This window comes from Scatophagus argus, chromosome 11 (genome assembly GCF_020382885.2).
Source record: "Scatophagus argus isolate fScaArg1 chromosome 11, fScaArg1.pri, whole genome shotgun sequence".
Lineage (NCBI taxonomy): Eukaryota > Metazoa > Chordata > Actinopteri > Scatophagidae > Scatophagus > Scatophagus argus.
In genome coordinates, this window is record NC_058503.1 from 10,398,204 (window position 1) to 10,425,931 (window position 27,728).

Genomic DNA, 27,728 nt, shown 5'->3' on the forward strand with positions numbered 1-27,728 from the left:
ACTCTCAGGGAATAGCTCATGACAACAAGGACATCAAGGTGAGCTTATACACATTGTGAAGATTGTTCGACTTTACGCCCCAAAACACCAACCCCATTACACAACACACACACATTTCATCATCCGTCGCAGGTACAGGCTTGTCCTCTTTGCTGTTGGGTAACGACAACAAAGCAGATGCTATCCATCAACTCCACTCTGAAAAACACAATTTGGTTTTTCATGGTAACACTTACTGGAGCTTTCGCTTTGCGTATGCAGAACAAGGTAAGTCATTCTCACCACACACACCCCTGTAAAACTGACATGACTCATGGCTGTAAGAGGAAGTATGTGGGAAAAAAGGGCTTTTGGAAGCACAGTTAATACACCAGATTACTGAATCACAGTATTATCTAAGCTGATAACAAAAGAGAGGTGCTGCATGGGAAATTTTAATTATTTTAATAGATACCTAATAGTGTCTACCATGCTGAGCGCTGAGGCTGGCTTGTATTCACCTCTATCCTTTATTTTCACATTGTATATTTCACCACATAATTTCATCAACTCAGAAATGTGATATGATTGCTGTGGTTCGTTGCTCAGTTCATTTTTCCAAGGTGGCAGTAAAGTCTGGAGAAATTACAAGACAGTTGTATCTGTAATTGTAGTATTTAAAGGGATTTCTACCCCCCAAATATCTCTGGTTTATTCATATGAACATGTCTGTTACTCCCCCTCAGACCAACACAGCAACACAACATGCATTATCTAACCTGGACTCACAACCCTAAACAGTGTTGAACACAGATCTGACACTGAATGACATCATAAGAAAGCAGCATTAAACAATAATTATAGGATTACTTTATGCTTTTATTTTTGGATTACATTAACCTCGAGGGGAGATTTAGGTGCTACGTTTTAGTCCTCTGAACCATTATTTTTGCTGTCATTATTACAGGTTGTTGCATTAGTATAAGATGATCAAAAGAAAAGAAGTCACCGGAAAATTGAAATGAAAAGGTAAATACAATTAAAATCCCATCATATGAGACCGCTTTATGCCACCCTACTTGGCAAACGTGGCTATACTTCAGTGATTAGCAGTGACATATTAACCTGTGACAACAGTCTAACTATTAAATGTGTCAAACCCATTTAATATTACCTCATGTCAGAGATGCTGTTTGTGTGTGAAAGTGGTTTAAAATAAGAAAGGATGTATTTCATTTGACACCAGGGACACTAAGTAGCAATTATTCCATAACAAAGTGACACATAATTAGGAGCTGTGAAACACATATTATTTCTGTGTTGTGCTTACATGTTAGCATATTTTTTTTCTGTTACTTGTCAGTGTTACAAGGGGGGTGCAGCTTATCCTGCCATACTGTACACTGCAGTGCAAGGCACAGAAACACCCTGGACAATCCACTGCAAGGCGACAGAAAACCTTTTACACTCATCTTAGTACTTATGGACAAGTATAGTAATTCTTGATTAAAAGTGCACTCTTTCTTGCCTAGAGTTAGCTCAGGAAAGTGATACCTCCAGCCTGCAAGCTACACATGACAAGCAGTTAGCTTTGTGTAACATCAAGGGTGGAAACAAGAAGAAACAGCTAGCAGCTCTGTCCCAAGGTGAAAATAACTTACCCTCTAAAGCTCACTAACACAAGACTACTATTAATGTAGCACTTGAAGCAATTCAGCAGGTTGATGTATATTTAAATAGGTCATTGACAGCACTACTTAGAGACACAGTGAGCTCAGAAAACTTGTTTATCACTGCACAAAACAATAAAACCTCTGACTCCTTTCTCACTGACCTTAACACTCTGGTGATTGTATAGATCCTCTGTGCTGTAAGGTTGAAAATGTGTATGAAGTATCCACATTTTAGAATTTGTAGGATCTCTGCAGCATATTTGAAGCACCGTAGTCACACAACAGAACAGAAGGTCTTGGTTGTTATTGATATTGAGCTTCAGGTGATTGTTGTCCTCTGTACTCATCTGTAAAACTCGCCTACAAGTGTAGACAGCATGTTTCTTACTTGCTGGAATAAACTTAATACCCTCTCTACCCATTTCTTATATTGCTATTGTTTATGTGTAAATATGTGTAAATAATGTTATTTATGTGTTTATTTTTTCTTTAAACATCTGTTAATACTGGTATTTTAGGACCTGACAACCTTCTTGAAAATGAGATTGCGTGTCTGAGAGGGTTTACACTGAAATTCTAATCTGAAATAAAATAACTTCTGTCCTTGTGTCCTAAACCTCTAAAAATCAGAAAAATGACAAAAGTTGCAAGACTCGTGTGGTCGCATCTCTGCAAGAGCACAGAGAAAACTACGAGGCGTCATCGTTGGTGGTGAAATCTGAGACGGGACAACTGAGAACGCCACAGTCTCCAGGAAACAAGTATTAAATCCAGTTAAGGGTCACATTGAGGTATTGATGACAATGAGACACAGTAAGTCACACAATAAATCTGCTGCACAGCAAGTGACTCAGATAAGGGCTTGTTAATGTAAACGCCTCTTGTAGCTATGACAATGTTATCACCAACACCATCCTGTTTTTCACCTGTAATAAACTGCAATGTAGTAAAAATAGTCTATCTATCTATCTATCTATCTATCTTTGTGCTTGTTTTATACGAATTCCAAGATTAAAATTAAATTGACGATTCAATTATTTTGATTTAGATCAAGGCAATCTGTGCCCTGATACTTAACCAAACTGTTCAGATGGGAGTAAACAGATAAGGATTTCTGAGCCGATTGCGTGTGTTGTTTTGCAGAGGTAAAGCCCAAGGCTTCTTACATGATCAGGTCAGTCCGATCTTATCTCTGTCTGCCTGCCAAACAGAAGAAACATGAGCTGCCTGCCTACCTCGGGCTGAGTCATGCACCTCACTCTTTTAAACAAACACACTTGCATATTCATTTGCTCAAATATACACAAAGAGAGTCACACACGCACATGCAGTTTATAACACACATACACCTGCAATGAAAAACACCTCCTCTGATGCAAACACTATCTCATGCCAGCACTCCCATGCAAAACACTTTCTCTAACACGTCTTTGAGCCTGTTCTCCTTTTTCCATCTCATCCAGTCACATTTATATGGGCTTTTCATGTCCTTCAGCATTCACAAACAGAGGAACAAAGTGCTACATCTTTGCTCCTGGTGCCTGAGTGTCTCCCTGGAAAAATGTTGTTTTGTAGACAGAAAAAGCTACAAAATTTCAACATGTAACCAACATGTGCAGGCCTGCAGGCTGTCATCCATGCACACTTGCAGGCTCATGCAAGCATGTTTTGATTGGGCACAAAATCCGATTATCCCCAACCAAACTTTGACAAACCTCATGAAATACAAGCCATTCATATTTTGAGCGTTTGTGAAATAGAGGACCCACGATCTTCTGAATCATAACGTGCAACATTGCAAGTCTTGACATTCTTACATCACGAAGCCAGAAATAATTCTTGTGGGTTGGTATTGATTTTTGGAGTCGACCTTTTGGACTGAAAGCTGTTGAAGAAAAGTAATTACAGTTTGGAATGCTGTTTTATGGCAATGAGGCTTTCAGTAGTGAAAAAGATATTAGCATTTTGCAGTAAATCAATGGGATAGTTGGTGTCAACAACATCAAATCATGGAATATTGCTTCAAGCATATTGAATGTTCTAGGGGATACTATTCAAGGACTTGCAAATGCTACAGGAAGTTCAGGGAATGTATGTATCAGATTGCTGTTGACAGATTTGACTTGGATTGCACGGCCGATGAGCATTAGCTGCACCACAGCTCAACATGATCAAAAGTAGATAAAACCTTTATATATGTAAAATCACTATTCCCTTTTAGTTTTTGTCAGAGAAAAACTGAAGACTTACCCCTGTGGCAACAAGAAACTCACTGTATGTGCAATCATTTCTCAACATTGCCACTCACGCTCTCATGAATTAGTGAAACACATGCAGCTGCAAAAAAAAAAGAGAGAGAGAGATACAGTATCGGTCCAATTGGCCCCTGTCCCATGCACACCTGCTTCACTGTAAGCATATTGTGAGCAGCACACATACAGTAAAGATAACGCTGCAGCTAAATCCAGGACTTACTCTCGCTCCCTTCATATTTTCACTCTTCTTGGTCAATATTCTTAAAATGACTGTGAGCGTATGTTTGTGTATGTATGAGTTTTGCTTCCTCTGAACCAGGCAGGACTGTTAGCGAAAGCGTTTTAATTGATTCTGAAGTAGTGGCTGTTGGGAATGCCTCTCACCGTTAAAACATGCTTGACACACAGAAATCATAACAGCTTATTACCACATCAAAGGGACAACCACCCTCTTGCCATTTGCGCAAACAGAACTGCCAATTTTGATGACACAGAGCATTTTACAAAATTGTTAATTTATGTGCTCCCCTTTAGCGGTGTGATGGTCATTTCATCATAAGTATTCTCGGGATATTTAACAGACATTATTGTTGGTTGAGGGATTGTTGCTCCATGTTTATCGAGGATGAAGGGGAGCATTAATACATCATAGCAGGATGCGGAGCGACAACCAAACCAAAACTCTGACAAAATGTACAATTTGATGGTGTTGGTAAAGTTCTGGAGATTGTTCATCCTCTGAGCTGTTTATCTGAGTGACACACACTCACTGTACAGGTTCAGCCATGTGTTCTCTGCAGCTCTGATATCAGACAGTCTACAGCGCAGCGTGACGCTCAGCTCTAGGATAAAGAAGCTGCTTACCAACAGAAATACCAATTACTGCACACTGCATCATGAAGCCTAATGGGCGTGCTGTGGCAGAGAGACTCTCAGGATGAAAGATTTGTACGTTCTCTTATGGTAGAACCTGTATCTCAGCTCACAGCGGCTTGTTTTAAGACCACTAGCAGCACAGGTTTTACTGACCTAATGCTGACATTGTGTAAGGATAAACCTTTGTTTTGAATATCATTCCTTGCTCACCTTATGTAAAGTGATAAATATACTATATGGTTCATTAAAAGGACGGCATCTGTTGTTAAGTGACCGTAAACCAGGATCTAAATGCGCATAACTGCTACACTTTTTACACAGTAAAGTGAGTGTAAGCGTGACAAACATGCTAGCGGGCAACACACTGGTCTCCTGCTTGGTTGTTTGCCTTTCATGTTAGCTGTGTCAGCAGCTATCTCTGTAGTAAACAGATTATTAAATGTGAAGAAAATGCTTGTATCATTCATTTATTTATCTGTAACTGTATACCGGTAATAATAAAATAGGTAATTCAGCAAACGACTACAGCAGAAATGCTCCCCCTAATCAGTGATGTTTTCAGTCAGCTCCAAAATATCATTTGAATGGAGGTGGATTTTTTTTCTCCGGGTAAAAAAGCAAGATAAAGAGACAAAAAGACTAATTTATTATAGCATTAATATATATCCAGTATGAAGTCCCCACACCAGCATTACATCAATAGCATGCAATTCAAATGCTGCAAAAGAACAGTAAACAGGCAAGCAGTAGGTCATTTTCCAAGTCAAACCCTAAATGAACGAAAAAGGAACAACTGCATCTTTACTGTATGTAATTAGGCAGAGACTGGCAGATGATGAATAAAAGAAAACGTCGCATAAAAGTATCATGGGACCTCTCATTACCTCCATTATGACTTTGAATCTGCCTGCACTCTGGACTAGAAAAAAAAAACAGATACACCTACACGTAGACATGGACCAGACCATTTCTGTGCCCTCCAGGCCTACTGTGTCACACTGTAAGACCCTGATGATGTGTGACAGGCCTGCCTGCCTCAGTGTCACATCAACCAGCTGCTCAGAAAGAGAGAAGCTGCACGAGAGAGAGAGAGAGAGAGAGAGAGAGAGAGAGAGAGAGAGAGAGAGAGAGAGGGAGAGAGAGAGAGGGAGAGAGAGACACACAGACAGATATAGTCCTTTAACTTCATATTTCTCCACATACTTACCTGATGTGACCAGCGGGCCATGATAGAACAGAAGCAAGTGTCACAGAAAATGCGCTAATAAGGATCATAAATTAAATATAATGGAGATTAATGTCAGTCATAACTGGTTCATTTATAATTGTGAAAAGTTTTTTTTTTTCACATTTACTGTTAACAGTCTCAAGGAGTTAGTTACCATGGTAGCCACATGGTGATGTGAAATGGGGGGATGGTCATCAGATCCTCTAGTTGAAATGATTATATACACATTAAACCTCAACATGCTTCAGAGTATATTTACTGTGAAAGTAAGGAAAGGAAAGGAGTGTAGGTTATGAAATGTAAAATTGATTTTCTGATTGTTTTCCTTGCGCTAAGCAAGTAAAACATGACTCACTGAGTAAAAATGTTTGCATTTCTGTGAATGTATTTACCTCTTATGTATCATAAAGAAGTGCACATTTGTGTGTCTGTGTGCGCTTGTAGACGTAAATGTGCCAGGCCTTTGGTTGAACTGTACAGTGTTTGTCAGCTAATTAGCAACAAGAGTTAGTGCAACAGCAGTTGGGGGAGCTCCTCACATGCAGAGAAGGGCTGATGGGAGCTGATGGGCGCAGCAGAGCATCGTTGCTGGTGACTGAGGAAGAGGAGGGGCGGTGACAGCATCTAAACCGCTGCTAATGAAGACATCAACTCAGTACAGCATAGCCATCTTAGTCAACGCTGAGGAGCCGTCAAAACTGGCATTATGGCGTGAATGCAGTGCTCAGGCAGCACAGAGCAATTGTCAGATGCACATGTTGCGGTGCAGAGAACTAAAACATTTGTGCCTGTGAACACACACATTATCTCATTACAGTTGGGGTGGTGGAGTCCGTGTGGCCTTGCACTGCATTGCACAGCTAGTCAAATGTGCAGAACTAAACTAAAGAAAACAGCAAATACAATCAGATTGTCTCTGTTTGATGGATCTGTCTGATTTGAGCTGTACTTCATTTTAGTCTTTCTTACTTTATTTACTAGATTTTATGCAGGCAAATACAGTAATCCACAAAGGCTGGAACAGAGTGGCTTAAAGCAGCAAATGCAAGTGAAAGTCTTTCTTCATTTTAATTTCAGGTTGCACCCATTGTGTTAATGGTGTTACCATGACAATTTGAAGGCTACAGTGTTGAAAAAAGAACATATATCTCTTAAATGTGAATTTCACAGTGGTGTAGACAGAATGGAAGAAACTAATCATTTGTGTCGAAAGAAAAAAGTTCTGAATACTAAAGATAAAGGCAAGGCTGGTAATAAGAAATATACAAAGTAAAAAAAGCGCTATAGCGCATGGAATAGAAGATGATTAGATGAAAGCAACATCATGCAGTCAGGCAGGCAGGCTGCAAGTAAAATGTGGAGGAAGATGCAAAAACAAACCTGACATGTCATAAGCCGCATTTTCCTCATAGCTAACAGCAAAACTGTGGCATGAATCTCTTTCTAGGTCTCATTCTAATGCTTCTCATTTGTTCAAGACAAACTGACCAGGACATTTCTCCCCTCTCTGCCCTCCAGGAAAACATTTTGGATCAGAGACCCTGCTGGGCACCGGGAGTGAGGAAAGCCTGCGAGTCAGGGGCTGATACATTGGCTGATTAGCAGCTTGGCTTGTGCTGATAGCTGCAGAGCTGCTATTTGTTGCCCTGCTCTGAGACACAGATGAGCGAAAGTTTGGAAGCAGCTGACATTTTCCTCCGCTCTCATCCCTCAGCTAAGAGGCCTCTTCTCTGTAGCAGCCCCGTCAGCATCGACATCAGATAACACCAAACTGTACGCAGATGGTGTTGAAGCAGCTTAACTCTTGTTTTCCAATTTTTTTTACCCAGGAATGTTCACATCAACAACTTCAGTCAGAAATCACAGTAGTGCTCAATTAAATAGGCGATACTTGACTCAGATTGCCCTTCCCAGCACCTTCTCTGTAAGCTGTATAAATACAGGACAATTCCCACTGCATTAGTTGTGTATGCCATCAGTTATTTAAATGGGCACATGTTGCTGTCACTGGAATTTCTTTGATATAAATTGACAATGATTTATTAAAGGGATTTGTGAATGATTCTATTATGAATGAGGACACTTACAACCATGACCAGGAGAAGCAGCAAGGCTCGCGCCACAGGAAAAGCAGCAGTCTCACATTAGAAGACCCCGCAGTCCTACAAAGAAGCATTATGTTTGTTCATTTAAACACTTCTGGAAAGTATGTTGAATTTAATCCCCTAATGAAATATCTATTTCTTGTTTGTCAGTGAGATGGAAATTTCTTTGCTGTCTTGTTAAATGGAGACGTCTGTGGAGAATAGGAGAGAACGAATGACAAAAGGGGAATATGCTCAATCGAGAGTCAGTTAAGATTCACTGTTTTATTCATGTGCCCAGCGGCGCAATATTATTTAAACAACAACAACCACAGTAAAAAAGCAAGAGTGATGTCATTTTGACACATGAATCAATACGTGTTCCATGGTGCCGCTCTAATGAAATCTGATGCTGTCATCATACTCTCTATTTTTGTCGACAGGGGAGGTATACAGCATACGGCACATATGATTAAAAGGTAGCATCGAGAACACACGCGTATACACGTGTAGGCAGACGCAAACATGAACACAAGATGGTGAGTTACATTACCATAACAGCAGACAAGTGGATAAAGCAGTTTTGGGGTATTCATCTATGCAGTTCCAGCATGTGAGAGTACAGCTGTGATAGAAGAAAAAAAAAACCGGAGCTCTGAGTTTCTTGAGAGATCCCTTGACAGGGAGCAGAACAGGCTATTACTTCATATTGCACCATTTAAGCTGTTTTTATTTTGGACTCTCCAGCTCCTTCTGCCAGGCAGCGTTGTCTCTGGGGATAACAATCAGGCCTTGACAAGAAAAGGCAGACGGCTCTTAACAGTTTAGAGAGTTGCATGCAGTTTTTGTGTTCATATATTTGTGTATTGCGGCACCATTGGAAAAGTGATAATTCTCTCTCTGCGCTTGCTTGAAGATGCTGTGGCTGTCAATCATGTTGAGTTTGGTTTGACTTTTCTCATATGCTGCTATTCTAGTTGGCAGCGTTTGTTGTCTGAGGTGTCGCCTTCACACCTCTGAGCCACCACGCTAAGTCTCTCCACCTGTATATCTTTGTCCAACTTTGGAGTCAGCCTTTCCTCTGTTCTTGCACTTAAAAAAAACAAAAAACAAAAAAACACTTCTCAAGCTTTGGGTACCATGAGAGCTCATGTCAACAAGTGAAGGCGATGACAGAAATTTACATTTTCAAAATCGTTAGATTCTCAGATTGGGTGCTGCAGTGGCAAGCTCTGAAGCAGTCTGACTCACTCTCTTCTGTTAACCTGTTGACTACTGGATGTCTTTGCCCTTTTGGCTGACAATAGCTCCCTCTAGTGATGACAGATGATAAGATTGATATGGAGAGACAGCAAAGAGAGACAGAGTAAAACCATGTAGTTTATGCACAGAAGGCAGCTCTGTCTGTCTGGCCTGTGTCCTCTCCTTGTGAGAAAAAGAATATCAAAGGCAAGACAGGGCCATGAGGGAGTCGAGAGGAGTTGAGGGTATAAGCAAAGAGATTCAGTGAACTGAGGTGAGAGGAGGCAAAAAGTACTTTGAGAAGACTCTCAGATTTCAGGAGACCTGTTATGTAATTTGTGCAGATGGTTAGCTGAGTGTCTCTCTCCCTTTGTGTCGCCTCTTCCTCTGTCAGGACACATTATCCTCTTCTTCAGGAGGTTTATGACTAAACTTTGATCTCTTCCTCTTCTTCTTCTACTTCTTCTACTTCTCCACCTCCTCTTCCTCCTCTTCTTCCGCATGTGTGTTTGTGAAACAGCTTTGATAGGGCACAGTTAAGTGCACACAAATAGCACATAAAGCCATAGGGAGTCTTTGCCACAGGTAACAGTAAGAAATGCAGATTTAATATTAGACCACAACAGGCAATTCTCCCAGAAGACATTATGACTTCCTGTAAATGAATGTGATAGCATGCCAGAGGTTGCTATAGAGCATCGATGTGAATGTATGTCCCTGCAGGTGCTAGAACTGAACTGATGATGGCACCAGGTAAAAAGCCAAGAGATCATAGGTGCCAAGATACCAAGATTGTCAGCATCATTTTGGCACTACAGGAAAAGTCAGGAGATCACAAAGTTTCTGGTTTCATCTCCTGGCAACCATGAATGTCTGTATAAAATGTTGTGTCAATCCATCTGGTAATAGTTGACATATTCTACTCCCAAAGTGAAAAATTAGACCTCCTGGTGGTGCTAGTAGACAAGTTAGGGGGATCACCAAAAACAGAAGCATTCATCTTCTGAGCACCATATATGTCTGCAGTACGAAATCGATCTAATAGTCGTCCAGACAAAAAAAGAAGAAAGAAAAAAAAAACACCTTTATGGTGGCACAGGAGGAAAAGTTGAAGGGCCAAGGCACAAGTGCAACTAATACACAATGGCACTGTGTGTCATTTAGCTATGTCATTAAACCAGACAGACAACATGTCTGGCTTTTGTTTCCTGATGAGAAACCTTCTTTTAGTTTTAGTTTCTTTCAGAACAGATACTAATGTGATATTACAGTCCATGTGGTATATCTTGTGGTATATGTACATGTGCATTTACAACATTCATGCTCTTGTAGTTCAGTGAGCTGTAGGTCAATGGCGCATGAAGGACGGAGCATCACACTGATGCCAAATGAAACCTGGAATGAGATCATAGTGGTGGAGATAACAGGCTCAGAGCATCCAGCTACATGTCAGCAAACTGAGAACCAAGATATGTTCTAACGCCTATGAGTCTCACAAGTCCCACTTTTCACTGCATTCAATGTCAAAAAAGAACCTGTGACATGAACGTTCAATACATCAATGTTCAGATTGTATTAAATAACATGATGAGGGTATCATGGCTGCCATTGTTCCTGCTAGTTTGTCCCTGTTACATCGAGTCTCTGCTGCATAGACACAAGCATTGATTTGCCTCCCAAATTCAATGTTTCTTTGTTTGCTCTGACAGGCATTGCCATGGAAACACAAGGGAGTGGAATTACAGTAAAGTTAAGAGGGAGGCTGTAAGAGGCAGCCAGTCCACCAGACTGTGAAGGGCTGGTATAATTCAAGACCAGAAGACAAAGCTACATCGTCTCTCTGTGGTTGAGAGAACTACTGCCTGCCTTAAAGTTCCCCTGTGTACTTTTAATCCCTCACATCTTTTGGAAAACCGCTGTCAGTTTTACCTTAAGCTGTACATAACTGGTATACACTCATCGGACAAGAGCCTTTCTGTGTATGGGAGTACTCTGGTGACTGGGCTTGTTTCCTCAAAAATGAAAGCAAGAAATGGATTCTATTCTTGTCGCTTACACAGATGGGGTGTTAAACATTGATAGGGCTGATGCAGGGAGAAAGGGAGAGAGAGGGGAGAGAGACACTATTTTCTTTTCCCTCTAAGTTTGACTTGATTACTCTCCAGCATCATTGTTGAGTAGGAACATCTGTTAAAAAGCAGCAACTGCATTATAGCAGAGGTTCAGAGCCTCACATGTGATTCTAGTTCAAATACACAGTATACTGTACCTGTAAAGTGCAACACATGGCATTGTTTTGAAGGTGTGTACACCCACATGAGACAAAGCCTGTGAGATTTTGAATATTGTGTGCACAGTCTCCCTATTTTAAGAGGTCAAAATTAAACAGGACAATTTACAAGATACAAAATCTCACACTGCAAATCCCTTACAGTCAATAACTACTGACATTTACAACTCACAGAAATCAACTTAATGTTTGTTAAAGTGGGTTTTGCCTTCAGTCTGGTCTTCAAGAACTGAAAGGCATGTTTAGCTGACTTTAGGTAACAGCTTTGGTCAAGCCCCAAATGTTCCGTACAACCTATTTAAGTGTGTAGTCATCCAAAACAATTGACTTTTAGCAATACAAAGAAATTATGACTGATCTGCAGTTTTCCACTTCCACTGTTTGAATATAAACTCTTAAAGAACGCTGTGTTTTTACGTACATTTAGTTGCTTGTCACACTCACATCTCAGCAGATTTGCTGACCACATAGCCTCTCTGTGCTCTTTCAGAACCACAGAGCACTTCCTGGTTGATTCATACTGTGAGAGGAAAGTTTTAAATCTTACCACATTTCATGCATAGCTACAGAGACACGCTCTCATGAAAGACATTGTGACAGACTGCTATGTTTCAACATGAAAGCAATGCGTCAGTAGAAACGTATTGCTTTGTAGGTGTAAAGCCCCAATGTTGATGCTATCTAGTACACCTGTCTGTTGCATGTAGTAAATAAACTGGAGATTATGAAAATAAGTTTTAACTGTAAAATGAGAAGTGCCTGCTTAAATGTAAAGGTTTAATGACTCATTACTTCATAAAGGCAACATTCAGTAAAACACGGTAACAATTATTTTATGGATGATGAATGAACTTTGAAAAATAATCAATTAAAAAAATATGTAAAATGAAATCTTATAGTACAATATAGTACATAACACATATGAAAGTCATTTTTTATGTTCCTCTTCTGGTCTGAGTTTCAGTTCTCTGCACTGGGTTTGGCGTTCAGAGGGAGCTCCTCTGTCCACAGAGATTTGGGGAGCTTCTTTTCTCTCTTGTTCCAACATTTCTTCAGGACCACCAGTATTAATATAGCCAATAGTGCACAGATGACAATAGCTACAAGAATCCCTATCCAGATACCCGACATGCATTCTGGGTCAGAGACAGCTTTAACTTCTCCTGCAAAGACAAAGACAAAGACAAAGACACGTCTTACTTATATCCACATGCACACTTGTTTTAACGTCATCTTCACTGATATTTGCTGAGTGAAACTGCTGATCACACTGAGCTTACCTTCCGCATAGACATTAACAGTCAAATATCCTGACTTTACTGCAGCAGTCTTTCTCCACCCATAAGGCAGAGCTGGAAGCCACTCTTCTACCTCACAGAAGTACAAACCACTATCTCCAGGACTTGTCCTCAAGAGTGTAAGGCTGAACTGGTTGGGCAAAGGGTGGCTGAATCTCAGCTTGTCCTCCGTTTCAAACGCTTGCAGGGTGGAGTTTCGGTAAACTGTGAAGATGGGGTGTTTACTGTCTGCTGTATCTTTATGCCAAAACCACATGACCTGAAACTCAGATTCATTGCTGGATTGTTTGGTGATTTGACAGGGGATAGTGAAATCCTCAGACGTGCTCACATTAAGCTCCACTTCTTGTTGTGCAATGGACAGCTGTGTTTCTGTGAAAGAGCACACAAATAAAAAGACGTTTTATTCAACTGACCAATCAATGTTTCTTAAATCCATCAATGCATTAGTACAGCCAACCCAACAAAATAAATCTGTGGCAGAAAATAGTGTGTCCATGTAGGACCTCATAATCTATGGTAAGAAGCTTGTTGAGAAAATAGGTTTTTGGGGGCCTTTAAAATCACATGGTCCACATGTTGATAGCACATACCTAAGTGCATCAAGTTCTTACTGATATTTGTAGAAATTTTCAGTGAGCTAATTAAAAATATACAACTTACCAGGCTCAGTAACTGTTATATTTGTAGTTTTGGACACTGGTGAGAGGTGATACCAGTCCCCACGAGGATCTTGTAGCCACTCCACAACTTCACATATATACAAGCCTTTGTCTGAGAGCCGAACTTGCCGAATAGTCAACTCAAAACTAGGGCCTTTAACGCGCTTCATGCTGATTCGCTGTCTGTGACTCAGCTCTACCTGGTCTCCAAATGTTACGAGGGCATCATGGTCTGAGCTCACGATCGTCTTTTTCACCGCCTCTTGCTGGAGCAGCCAGGTGACAGCATAGCGAGATGAAGCAGAGGGTTCTGAGATGACTGAGCATTTTATTTCTATATCAGCGTTGGCATTACTTGTCAAGACGGGAGTGGAGGTCAGAATGAGCTTGCTCACTATAGGAGAATTAGACAAAGTTAGGTCGTACATGGTGAGAAACAAAGAGAAATATAATGCACACTGCAGCTTTCATCCAAGAAAAGAGCATGTGGTCTTAGAAATCTCAGCAGTACCTGGGTTCTGCACATTCACAGCCAGCAGGTTGGATGGAGGCAGCTTCTTGTGTACATTCTCAAGGAAGACGGACACACTACATTGGTAGGTTCCTCTCTCCCGGTGGCTTGCACCATTGATAAGAAGATAGTGAATGACTTCTTTCCCCTTGTTCTCTACTTTCAGCTGGTAGCGGTGTTGGTCTCCAGACCAGCTGATGGAACCATCAGAGTACAGTGTCAGGATGTTATCCAGGGTTGAGGCGTCACGCTGCAGGCTCCAAGTCACTGTTATTGGTACATGTGCCCCTCTGACCCGGCACATCAGCTCCACATTTTCTCCTACAGTCACCATGTTGTTTCGACTTATAAGATTCACTCTCACAAACGAATCTGTGAAACAAATCCAAAATAGTACACAGTGGTGAGCATGAAAGGAGAAGTTGGTAATCTTACAATTACAATGCGATCATGAGTGTTCAATATGCTGCTTCTTCTCATATTACAAAGCAAGTATTTCTATGTCAACATGCTTGTTCCCAGCATATTCGTAACTGCCAATAAAATTAGATATTTCTTGCATATAAATGAATATTAGTGGAACTACAGGGTCATCATTAGGAATATTTTCTGGGAACCTAGAATATCCACTCTTAAAGTGATGGTGATGGCAACTGGTCAGCAGATGCACACTCAGGACTAAGCTGTTGGATGGATGGATCTACAGACAGACGGACTGACCAACATGCACGTTCTGAGCTAAACCAGTAAAGTTGCATTTTGCCGCATAAGTTTCAGACATTGTGAAACTGTTTTAAAATAGTAATGAAACCATGTATGTACAGAGGAATCTGTTGCGTCAATATGCAAGTTTCATCATTCAGTTGTCTCGAATAATTTATAGGACACAGACAGACGGAGACATATGTTACCTGCAGGAGCCACAGTCACAGTGGCAGTCCGTGACTGGCTGTTGGTCTTGCTACTGATTTTCCACTCAGACACAGCACACTGATAGACACCTGAGTCAGAAGGTGTGACCTCATCAAGCTCCAGCGTGAAGGTGTCGGCTTCTGGACGCATTGCCTTTACTTTGCGACTAACGAACTCCCCAGCCGTTTCCATAACACCCTCCTGACTTAGACTGATCACATCAGTGAACATGTCTGTCAGTGTGGGTCTTGCTTTGCGTTGCCAGGCGACGGAGAGCTGACCTTTGACCCCGTGCACTTTACAGGTGAGTTTCAGACTGTCACCTTCATTAACACTCACAGCGCCTGGCATTTCGAGTGAGAGCCCACTTTCTATGATGAGACGAGTCAGCAGATAAATGGCATGAGTGTGTTAGTGAGGCAAACAAACAAAAAAAATCAATATTTACCAACCTCCTCTACAGGAGATAAAATTGATGAAAGATGAAATGAATGATGAAACTTAAAGTCTAGTGTAAATCATACAGGTGAGAAAATGCAATCTTGAATAAATGCCTGTGTGTTTCTCAGAAATGGGCCTGCTTGCTGACCTGTGGCTGAGATGCTGACTTGCTGGGAGCTGGAGTCCTGGGCTGCTCCTTCTGTAAAAGCACCATCCTGGCCTCTGTCCTGAAGCCATGCTCTGCAGATATACTCTCCTTGGTCCTCAGTTCTGACAGGCTGTAATATAAGACGATAATCCCTGTCCCCTATCCGGGCTGCCCTGAGCTCTCCTTCTTTTGCTCGCACGCTGTACTCAGGCCCCACAGACAGAATGCCTGTAGGGCCAATGCGGGCCAGCTCAGCACTTCCCCTGAGCCAGGCTACAGAGAAGAACCTTTCCTTCAGGTTCTGTGTGGCTATGCTGCAGGACAGAGAAAGCTCCTGGCCCTCCTGTAGGGTTGTCGGCTGTGCCGAGATTTTCACTGCCAACGACGACGTGTCTGACACCACCTCTGCCCACAGCAAAAACATTTTTTAAAAAAAAACAAAAAACAAAACACACACAAAACAAAAACACAGTGATCATTACAGCATAGAAGAAAAGAAAAATAAATACATCAGTTCATCAAGATGTGCTGTTTATCAGATAAAGTCAGTTGAATTACAGATGTGTCTAACCTCTGGCTTTGACATCCAGGGTAATTTCCTCTGTATCCTTCTGTGCGATAGAGTACCAGGAACGGTCAGGGTCTTGGATCCACTCCTGGGCCTGACAGTATATCCGGCCTCGGTCTGACAGCTCCAGCTGAGCTATCTTTAGCTTGTATGTGGTCTCTCCTATTTTATCTAACCTTATGAGTCCAGCTTGGTAACGGCCTTCAAATCCCCTGCCTGGGCTCAGTGTGAAATCGCTGTTCAGAGAAATGATAGGCTGAGCATTGTCTTCGCCGTTTTTGTGAAGATACCACGCAAGAGACAGATGGGTGTGCTGGACGGTGTTGCTGGAGGCTTGGCAGGTTAAAGTGAGAGCATCGCCCTCGTTATAGCTCAGTGAGGTGGAGGTAGGTGATGAAACACTGAGGGAGTTGTCAATCACTATGGCACCACATCAGAAACACACATCAAGGCATGATAAGCATACATTTTTGCCATCTTACAGTAAAGTTATGCAGTTAAAACTGAGATGTCAACTCAAAACTAGACCAATTACCTTTCACTGTTGTCTCAGCATCGTAGGTTCCGTGATAAGTAGCTACTGGGTTGATCACAGTACAGTGAAATTCCCCTTCATCACTTTTTCTTAGGTGTTGTATCTCAAAGACCACTGAGTTTGGAGACGTGTGTGTCACAGTAACTTCCCTGCTCCTCACACGACCTGAATACATGGCGTAGCTGAACATATCGTCTTTGGTGCTAATGACGTTGATTGGAGTTGTTGGCAGTGCAGGCTTCATAACACGAAATTCAAATTCTTTTCTGGTGCTTTCACTGGCGAAGCCACTCACATTGCAGGTGATAGAGAGCAAAGAGCCCACCACACGATACAGAGGCCCAGTCGATGCTTCCGTGTGCACCTTCGCTTCTCCTGAGCAAAGCACAAAGCGCACATGTCGAGGTCAGCAGAATGCTGCAGTTTAAAGTTTCACTCCTGCTTTATATGAATGCTACACAGGCCCAACCTTTGTCTCAGTATAGGGTAGATGTATGACTACAGCTATGAAGCATCTTTTCCAAAATTGGTAGGATGTATGTATGTGCCAGTAAGTATGTGCCAGTACTGGAAACAGTCTGTTACAGAACATTGATCTTCAACCAAAAGAAGGGAAGTGATTATTATTATTATTTATTCTTTTTTCTTTTTGTTTGTTTCATGAAAATTACTTTTCAGCAATTTTGTCTACATCAATTAAATTGTTATTTAAGACAGGAAAGGAAGAATAACATAAGTTATAATAATCAATTACACATCACTGAGTTTAAACACAGATGTCCTTTAAATGCAATTTTAGAAACATCCAAAAGTAAGTTTGCAAAAGGATAGAGTATTATAGATTTATCATGTAGCATGTAGCTTAATATGCGTAAGTTTTCGTGATTATTCTTCTTAGTATTATCATTTTTATTTACTTTTTTATTTTTGCCTATAATAAGTAGCTAATATAACTAAACGAACTTAATATAGCACTTACCAGAGTGCAGAAACAGCCCCAGACAGAAGAACAAGCTGGCCCTCCAGGAGGATCGCCGGGAACAGCTCATCCTGAACCCGCTTCAGTGTCCAGCTGTGATCAAGTCAGCGTGTGAGAATGTGTCTGTGCTGTCGCAGAGACGCTGAAGGGGTTAAACTGATGCTTCCTGTAAGTAAACCACGTCTGAGAGGTTTCCTGCGCCGCCTACCACACAGACACAACAGTCGTACACTGCCAGATGTGATGTAACATTTATTGGTCAGAGAAATTGTCCTCATTAGGGCTCACGTAGGTTACATAACGTATGTCCTCATTTTACCTCAACCATACGTTAAATAAAGGAAAGTGATGTACCGCACCTGTGTCTGCTGCGGGCAGGTGATGCGCTCTGTCGTCATCAACAGAGCAGCAGCCTTTCAGCACTCCTTCAACACTATGTTAGCCACTTTTCAAACTTAAACTCGCAATAAGATATGCGCAACTTTCGGCTTTACTGAATTTACTTGACTAATAAAATTCTTCCAGAAAACAGTGCAAGGAAACAGCTTGAGTCCAAGTCTGACCCGCAAACACTGAAGTCGGAATTCATTGAATTGTGTTGAAACGGTGTAAATGGATCAATGAGGCAACAGCGCCACTCAGTGGGGAAGATGGAGCACACGTGTGCTGCAGCTGAGTCTGTGTCCCCCTACGTCAGCTCGAGCTATTGTCTCGACTGAGTGAGTAAATGCTGGGGAATTTGATGTACGTGTTCATAAGAGGTAGGTCACATGGACAGCGTGTCTGTGGTGTAGAGCTGTGCGTCACATGGGAGACTGTTCTCTTTTTTGTTAAATCCAGAGGTAAGAAAAATAAGAAGTAAGGAATAAGAAAAATGCAACTCTGGCAGAAATAACGTGCCTTTAACATCAGCATAGACAGGTATGTATAATAAATACAGTACACATGGTGATTTACGGAAGTGTACAGTTATATATAATATATGTGGTATACACAATAAACACACATTATGCAAAAATAATACAATAATATATAAAATAATGAAAATAATACCATTATGTACAATGTATTGTATGTACTGTACAATATACAGTATGTCACAAAAGTGAGTACACCCTTCACATTTTTGTAAATATTTTATTATATGTTTTCATGAAAGAGCACTAGAGAAATGAAACTTTGCTAATATGTTAAATAGTCTGTGTACAGCTTGTATAACAGTGAAAATTTGCTGTTCCTTCAAAATAACTCACCACACAGCCATTAATGTCTAAACCGCTGGCAACAAAAGTGAGTACACCCCTGAGTGAAAATGTCCAAATTGGGCCCAATAAGCTATTTTCCCTCCCTGGTATCATGTGACTTGTTAGTGTTACAAGGTCTCAGGTGCAAATGGGGAACAGGGAAATAAATTTGGTCTTATCACTCACACTCCTCATACTGGTCACTGGAAGTTCAACATGGCACCTCATGGCAAAGAACTCTCTGAGGATCTTAAAAAAAGAATTGTTGCTCCACATAAAGATGGCCAAGGCCAACACCCTGAAACTGAGCTGCAGCACGGTGGCCAACACCATACAATGGTGAAGAAGAGAACAGACCTCACCATGGTCGACCAAAGGAATAGAGTGTACGCGTTGAGCATTATATCCAGAGGTTGTCCATGGAAAATAGACGAAGGAGTGCTGTCAGCATTGCTGCAGAGGTTGAAAGGGTGGGGGGTCAGTCTGTCAGTGCTCAGACTATACGCCGCACACTGCACTGTTGTCCCAGAAAGAAGCTTCTTCTAAAGTTGATGCACAAGAAAGCCTGCAAACACTTTGCAGAAGAAAGGCAGACTAAGGACATGGATTACTGGAACCATGTCCTGTGGTCAGATGAGACCAAGATCAACCTGTTTGGTTCAGATGGTGTCAAGCATGTGTGGTGGCAACCAGGTGAGGAGTACAAAGACAAGTGTCTCTTGCCTACAGTCAAGCATGGTGGCGGGAGTGTCATGGTCTGGGGCTGCATGAGTGCTGCTGGCACTGAGGAGCTGCAGTCCATCGAGGAAAACATGAATGCTAACATGTACTGTGAAATACTCAAGCAGAGCATGATCTCCTCTCTTCAGAAACCGGGCCGCAAGGCAGTATTCCAGGAGGATAATGACCCCAAACACACCTCCAAGACGACCACTGCCTTGCTAAAGAAGCTGAAGGTAAAGGTGATGGACTGGCCGAGCATGTCTCCTGACCTAAACCCTATAGAGCATCTGTGGGGCATCCTCAAACGGAAGGTGGAGCAGCGCAAGGTCTCTAACATCCACCAGTTTCATGATGTCGTCATGCAGGAGTGGAAGAGGATTCCAGTGGCATCCTGTGCAGCTCTGGTGAACTCCATGCTCAAGAGGGTTAAGGCAGTGCTGGAAAATAATGGTGGTCACGCAAAATATTGACACTTTGGGCCCAATTTGGACATTTTCACTTATGGATGTATGCACTTTTGTTGCCAGCGGTTTAGATATTAATGGCTGTATGTTGAGTTATTTTGAAGGGACAGCAAATTTTCATTGTTATACAAGCTATACACAGACAACCTAACATTGTAGCTAGTTTCATTCTTTTAGTGCTCTCCCATGAAAAGATATAATAAAATATTTACAAAAATGTGAAGGGTGTACTCACTTTTGTGACATACTGTAGTGTCAGTTATGTCACTACTACTTAAACTATCTCCATAGTAACAGTAAAAAATAGCAAATATTTAATTATTACATAACAATTAGAAAAGGAAAATCTCCTACAAAACTTATTTTAAGCCCTTTTAGTCCCAACTTTTCTCCAATCTTTGCTTTGACATATTCCAGTCTTCAGGTCTTTAAAAACAACAACAACAATAAAAAAAAAAAAAATTCAGAGAAGATAATCACTTTGATTCTATTGCTTCTAAACCGCAGACATAAAGCAAAGCCTCAATAGCTGTGCCCAGTGCTGCATCAGCTGCAACTGCATCGCCTTAAAGTGCCAACAGGCTGTGGAGCCGCTGCGTTAGGGGATTAAGGGTCGTGCTCAAAGGCATCTCAGTTGTGATAACAAGGCAGGGGCCAAAGCTGCTCTCTCACCCTCCCACCCAGGCTCATCCTGCTGGCTCAGCGATCAAAGGGACCACCTTCTGGTGACGGACCAGTTTCTCGTGATCGGTTCTATCGCTGTGAGATGAAAGTGATGCGGGACAATTAAACAAGAAGTGAGCTCATGTTGATGCACTTCAGTGACAGTTTCTTCCCACACAGATAAGATGCTGAGCGTTACTTGCTTTATTCTCTATTTGGTTTGGTCTGCTGGAAGTGATCGGGTATCTGAGAAAAGAGGAAAATTGGGTAACTTAGGGGAACAAGACAAAACGACACAAGAAGAGGAAGTGTCTAGAATCAAGAGTTGCCACATACGTATGTTCCCCTCAGCACAGGAATAGGAAGTATGAAGAGGACAGAAAAAAACAAATCCACTTCTCAACGTGACCCAACTGCTGCAAGCTTAAACCACAGGAGTCTTTTAACTGCTGCAGGTGCACCCAAAGTAACTGCATGTTGTTGTGAGAAGGGGGTTTCTGAAGAACTTCTATTGTAAAATATGAGCGCCTCACTGGAGAGGACTACAGACTGTCCCTTGCCAATTGTTGGAGAGGACTCCAGCATAGATGAGGACAAAGAAAACCCGACAGGCTTGACTGAGTTTCACTGGGAAGATGGAGGACTGCCAGTGGAGCTTCAGAGAGGCATGGAGACCCTCCGAGTGAACAGGGAACTAACCGACATGGTGCTTTGTGTTCAGGGACACGACTTCCCCTGCCACAGGGCCGTACTCGCAGCTGCCAGCCAGTACTTCAGGTAAAAAATAAAGCTATTATTGTCTGACTCCATTGTGATGGCATTGCTGGCTTTACTGAATTCGTGATTTTCTGTTTAGGGCGATGTTTTGCAGCGGTCTGAAGGAGAGTCATGAAGAACGCGTAGAAATAAAGGGGTTGGACAGTGAGACAATGCGCTTCCTTCTGGAGTATACCTACACCAGCCGAGCCCTCCTCACACACTCAAATGTTCAGAGAATACTCGAGGCTGCCAGTCAGTTTCAGGTAAAATGACAATTACAATAAAAGTTAAAGATGATACTTGATCAGTTTACTTGTACAGTCCTTATCTGATGCATGCTGAGTACATTATCAGCAGTAAACACTCACCATGTTGTATAAACAGCTGTTGTTGGTGTTAGAGTCTCATGGTTCTAATTCTGGTAGTTTTGTGTTTTTACTTCCACTGAAGTAGAACACTTATAGAATATGAATGTCTGATAAAAGCCCTTTCATACTGAATCAAAAATGTGCTAAGCTAAAGAGGAAATCTTTTTTTTTGGCATTACAAATTAATTATCAGAAAAGACCAAATTTTGTAGGCAATTAGGATTAAGCAACAAAAGAGTTGACTGACACTGATATGAAAAGCACAATCCTAAACAAAAATGTATGTAAATGCTCAAAAAAAAAAAAAAACCCCAAAAAACCAAAAATTCAGACACTATCTAAGGAGATTTTATTTTTAGTTGGACACATTTTTGATTTAGTGTCACAGGGGGTTTTTTTTATCAGATTTATAGCACTTTCACATTCGAAGTGGGACCACATGAATGATCATGTGCTTCTTCAGGGGTAAGTAAAAAAAGTAAAAGCACAAACTACCAGGATTAGAAACATGAGGCTCTGACATCAGACCAGTTGTTAATACAACATGGTTGATATTCATGATATTTTAGCTAAATGTCATTGATTTATTATCAGTCATTTGGCACACACTGCTCATGGCAGAAGCCACTATTTTACAGAATCTGCAGCACAAATCATTTAATTTCAGAAAACAATGGATATGTTTACATTCAGAAAGGCCGACTCTGTTACAGTGATGATTATTATCGCAGTTACGACCCCACTGCAGTGCAGAAGTGCACTTAAAGTTGTTCTGAATCGCTTTATAAACTGTTCACTGGAACAAACATTAAGAGATGAGTTGCTCTTAAGGGGAAGTGAAAGTTGGCGTTGTTTACACTCAGGATCAGTTTTCCATACAGGCTTAAATTAACTGCACAGCTGTGCCACACAACGGAGGCAGATGTTTAGTTTTCCTATAACTCTATTTTTGCGACGAGCAATTTGAGTTTTAGATTTACAAGTCAGAGAAATTTCAAGCATTTTTGTTGGAGCTCACTGGGATGTTTTGGAGACTTAGAGATTAGAACTGTGGTCAGATTTGGGTTACAGTTTGATGATGTGCATGTAATAAGAATAACTAAAAACACAGTGAAGATCACAAGAAACGACTTAAAAGCAGAACACTGAATAAATAATGAGCAGCATACAATAAAATGTAATGTTGGTTATTGTTAAGGCAAGAATTTTTAAGAAATTATAAACTTTTTATGGACTTTTTTGTGGGGTTTTTTCAGACAACTTTCGTGTAGCTTGTCAGTTTAATTTTTGCATACTTTTGAAATTCTAGCACATCTTCTCTGCTGACTCAGTTTAGTTTTCAGCTTAAAAGTGGTAGTCATGCCTATGCTGGCCTTGTCTCTTTTAGTTCCTGCGTGTGGTGGATGCATGTGCCGGCTTTCTGGGCAAGTCTCTGCAGTTAGACAGTTGCATTGGGATCCTGAATCTTGCTGAAAGCCACGTACTGATGGCCCTGAAGTCCAGGGCTCAGGACTACATCACCTCTCAGTTCTCCCAAGTGGTCCAGCAGCAGGACTTCCTGGAACTGCCTGCGGAGTCACTGGAGACCATCCTGCAGAGGGACGACCTCGATGTGAAGTGTGAGGAGTGTGTTTTTGATGCGCTCATGCGATGGGTGAGAGCTCGGCAGGATGAACGCTGCCCTTCACTGGCGGGGCTGCTGTCACATGTGCGACTGCCCCTGTTAGAGCCTGCATACTTTGTGGAAAAAGTGGAGTCAGATGAACTGATTCGCCGCTGCAGTGAAGCTTTTCCTCTGTTGCAAGAGGCCCGCATCTATCACCTCTCCGGTAGTGAGGTCAGTATGCATCAGAAAAGATCAAAACATGTCCTGTTGTGTCTGACATTAGTGGAGTTTTAGAAAATTCATGTAGTCTGATGTGGAAGGGTGAAAAACTTCAGATCTTCTTCCGCATATGATCTTCAGTGCAATTCAATAAGTGAGACAAACATTTTAAGAGTTCAATACAGATTAGATTTTTTTGCTGATGTGAAAAGAAATTCATGCTTCCCTACTATCCTTTACAAGTGTCATTTTTTTAAGCTTTTAAGCAATTTTGTAAGAGCAGAGCATTTTGCTCTAAAGTTACTGCAATGTGCTCAGTGCTTGTATAACATGTTTACAGGTGGTCTCTGAACGAACCAAACCGCGTGTACGGCACTTTCTATCGGAGGTGTTCCTGATAATCGGAGGCTGCACTAAAGATGAACGCTTCGTCTCCACTGTCACATGCTTGGACCCTCTTAGACGCAGCAGGCTGGAGGTGGCCAGGCTGCCATTCACAGAGATGGAGGATGAATCCCAAAACAGAAAATGGGTGGAGTTTGCTTGCATTACCTTCCGCAATGAAGTGTACATATCTGGTGAGAGAAGTCACTGACCCCTTACGGTGTGGATGAAAGTGAAATTGTTCGCCATCTGTTGAATATGTAGGCTGCCAAATTAGGATTTCTGTAAGAAATAATTTCTTGTATCTTTATCAGGTCAACAGGTTGTTGTATGTCTCCTAATGTAGATTTGTTCTGAGCAGTGAATCCATACATGCAACTGAACAGAACAACAGAAAAATGTGGCATTTCAGAGCACAAATGGAGTCATTACTTAAGACTTAGTGATGCGGTGATGCTTTGGGATGAAAGCTGGTCCGCACAGCTGCTGACAGTCTTCTCTAATGCTCCTCTCGCTGCAGGAGGCAAAGAGACACAGCATGATGTTTGGAAATATAACGGCGCCCTGGACAAGTGGATCCAGATTGAATCCCTGACAACAGGGCGCTGGAGACACAAGATGGCAGTTCATGGGGGGAAGGTGTACGCACTGGGTGGATTTGATGGAAATCAGAGGCTCGCCAGCGTAGAGGCCTACGATCCCTTTCACAATCGCTGGACACAGGTAAACATACAAGAATTCAGTATTAAAGTAGTGCTTTTTTTTATACTAACAGATAACATGTATATAAAAGGTGTGGCTCAAACCCACAGAGGATTATCACACAACTGCAGTTCCCTTAAGAGCCTTTCAGTTCATTGTTTTAGCTTCCCAGATTCTTGTTTTGATTGCTTTTCACTGCTCTCGTCAGCATCATTTCAGACAAAGCTAGCATCTAGCTGGCAAAGCCCAACATTGTTCAGAAGTTAATCAAGACCAAAACAGGGCTTAAAGGAGCGTGAATGTTTTCATTGATCAGACAGCCAGAAACACAACTAAACAACATGAATCGAATTTCTCCTCGACATGTAGACTAAATGATATCATTAATTTAGTCCTCTGATGTCATATACCCTTCATTCATAATTACGTTTTTTCTTAAAACAGAGAGTTACGCCCTTTAATTGGGCCCTCCAGAATGTTCACTTCTACATAAATTAAAAAGACAGTATGAAATAAATCGGAATAAATCGTGTGAAATATAAAAATGACCCAACAATTTGTGAAATAATTGAACAAATTAATGTATTAACTCATCTAATTATTATGAGATGCTATATCATCATTCATTTTCAAAATCGTTTTTGTTTAATTACATTTTAGATTTCAAAAGTGGAATAAAGTGCAAGTGTTACTGGGAGGATGCCATTATGAAATAAGAACATACTTTTGAAAGCAGCTTTATGAAAAAGTGTATGTATGTATTCAATACTGAACACTTTGGAGCTCCATAATTACCTGGTTAACTATTTCTGTGTACATTTGGTGTTAAATATCTGATGCTCTGCTTTGAACGATACACCTCACATGTTTACTACCCGTTTGGCTGTAACTCTTTACATATACATGGATGCCCTTGCAGGTGACACCTCTTGCTGTAGGCGTGAGCTCCTTTGCTGCTGCAAGCTTTGACAGGTGGATCTATGTGATTGGAGGTGGGCCAAACGGAAAGCTGGCAACTGATCAAGTCCAGTGCTGGGAGCCTGGGACAGACTCCTGGGAACTGCGGTCGCCCATTCCCATCGAAACCAAATGCACTAACGCAGTCACATTCAAGAACTGCATCTACATTGTTGGTAAGTTGGCAGTGGAGGCTGGTAACTTAGTTTATTCAATATTGTAGAGTATTTGTTATTGTATTAAGGCATTTCTGCTTTACATGAACATTTTCATTTCATGCTTCTTTATACTTCTAATACTTCTTCTTTTACACATTAAAATTTTACCTACAAAGAATATGAGTGTAAAATATTAGATATAATATTAATGAAATTAGGCAGCATTATCTGAAATTATTAAAATTAGCTCCAGCTCAACCAATTAAAACAATGCAATACCGGAATCCATCATTTGCAATAATTCAATATAATACCTAATAGTATTACTCTAAGAAGAGACATTTTTCTGTGTATAACTCTAAAAATTTGGGGTTTTTTTTCTGGTATATTGTCTGAGACATTGATGTGTATGTGTAGAAATATACATGTGTCGTAATTGTTCAGTTCTCTGTCTGCTCCAAGGTGGTGCCATGCATGCCATGTACTGCTACTCGCCACTGTCGGACTCCTGGTCCCTTGTGAGCCGTCTGGGGGAGAGGGCAAGCTGCGCCATCGCTGCCTGCAACAACAAACTCTTCATCACCGGGGGACGGGATAACAAGAACCAAGTCATCTCCACAGTGATGTGCTGGGATGTTGATCGAGGGGTGTTGACGGAGGAGTGTGTTTTACCCATGGGAGTGTCGCACCACGGAAGTGTGACGCTGATGAAGTCCTACACACACATACACAGAATAACACCTGCTTCAGAGTGCCAGTGACACAGGACTGTGTGAGCGGGACATTACTGTTGCTGTGAGAACAGTGGGGAAAGAGTGAAACAAAGTGATGAACACTTTTTTTAAAAAAAAATTGTTACTGTGTTAATTTTATGCTACTTTATGACACTCTACTACAAATAAATCATTATGTTTGAGCAGTATGATGTGGCATGTGTTAAAGCTTAACACAGATGGACACATAACTGGAATATGAAACTTTCAAAACCAGTAAATAAATTGTTTTCTGTTTTTTTACAGTTAAAATGATAACTATAAAGAATATAAAAACATAACAAGCCATTTAACAGTGCTGGCAGAATGCAATTAATCTGTGTAGGTTAAGAACTAAAAATATGCACTTCAACACTAGATGTGACTTTCATGAGGGAACCAAAGCCCCGGAGCACCTGGTGTTTTTATTCTCTCTCTCTCTCTCTCTCTCTCTCTCTCAAACGCACACACACACACACACACACACACACACACACACACACACACACACACACACACACACACACACGGCTCTATCTTCCTGTGGACACCGCCATCAAGTGGTGAAAACAACTTCAAAAAAGGAAAAAAAACAATCAGATTTAAACATATGAAGAAAAACCTTAAATTTAATCCAACAAACAAGTATTGGACTGTCCTGCAAACGTGGCTGCTTTATACTTTTATTTCTCTACAATAGAAGTTCAGCGGCATATGTTACACTTTTACACACTGACTGCTTTGTAAATTCAGATTGATAATGCAGATTATAATAGACAATATCACCAACAGATTGTAATATTACTATGAGAGCATGTTTGGTCCCCAGGGAGGAGCTGTGCAGCAGTAGTCTATATGGAAACAAACTAAGTAAAAGTAGCACCGCAAGTGATGAACACATAAATGCATCCAGTAACAGCCTATATTATTCTGAAATGGGCCATTGTGTACAATGAGTGCTTTTAAATTTGGTTTATTTTTATGTTAATATTTTGTCTTTTAATGAAATAACACTTTAAATGTAGGACTTGAGCGCCTTCTTCCTCTT

The 27,728-nt window shown here is 41.2% G+C and overlaps 2 protein-coding genes and 1 long non-coding RNA gene across 3 annotated transcripts; 2 read left to right on the forward strand and 1 right to left on the reverse strand.

Annotated features, from left to right (window-relative positions):
• Nucleotides 1-163: 163 nt before the first annotated feature.
• LOC124067180 lies at nt 164-8,178 on the forward strand. The gene is made up of 3 exons (XR_006844703.1): nt 164-267; nt 2,283-2,465; nt 7,530-8,178. It is a non-coding gene; the product is annotated as an uncharacterized LOC124067180 (long non-coding RNA).
• Nucleotides 8,179-12,385: 4,207 nt separating this feature from the next.
• On the reverse strand, nt 12,386-17,990 carry LOC124067388 (immunoglobulin superfamily member 3-like). The gene is made up of 9 exons (XM_046404700.1): nt 17,682-17,990; nt 16,703-17,077; nt 16,171-16,587; nt 15,600-16,004; nt 15,010-15,381; nt 14,099-14,470; nt 13,589-13,981; nt 12,908-13,297; nt 12,386-12,790 (listed from the first exon to the last, which is right to left on the reverse strand). The coding sequence occupies exons 1-9, from the start codon at nt 17,749-17,751 to the stop codon at nt 12,588-12,590; spliced, it is 2,997 nt and encodes a 998-aa protein (XP_046260656.1). The 5' UTR covers nt 17,752-17,990; the 3' UTR covers nt 12,386-12,587.
• Nucleotides 17,991-20,800: 2,810 nt separating this feature from the next.
• On the forward strand, nt 20,801-27,700 carry klhl6 (kelch-like family member 6). Its single transcript, XM_046403868.1, has 7 exons — nt 20,801-21,552; nt 21,632-21,797; nt 23,290-23,739; nt 24,068-24,305; nt 24,632-24,834; nt 25,733-25,946; nt 26,391-27,700. The coding sequence occupies exons 1-7, from the start codon at nt 21,296-21,298 to the stop codon at nt 26,687-26,689; spliced, it is 1,827 nt and encodes a 608-aa protein (XP_046259824.1). The 5' UTR covers nt 20,801-21,295; the 3' UTR covers nt 26,690-27,700.
• The last annotated feature ends 28 nt before the right edge of the window (nt 27,701-27,728 follow it).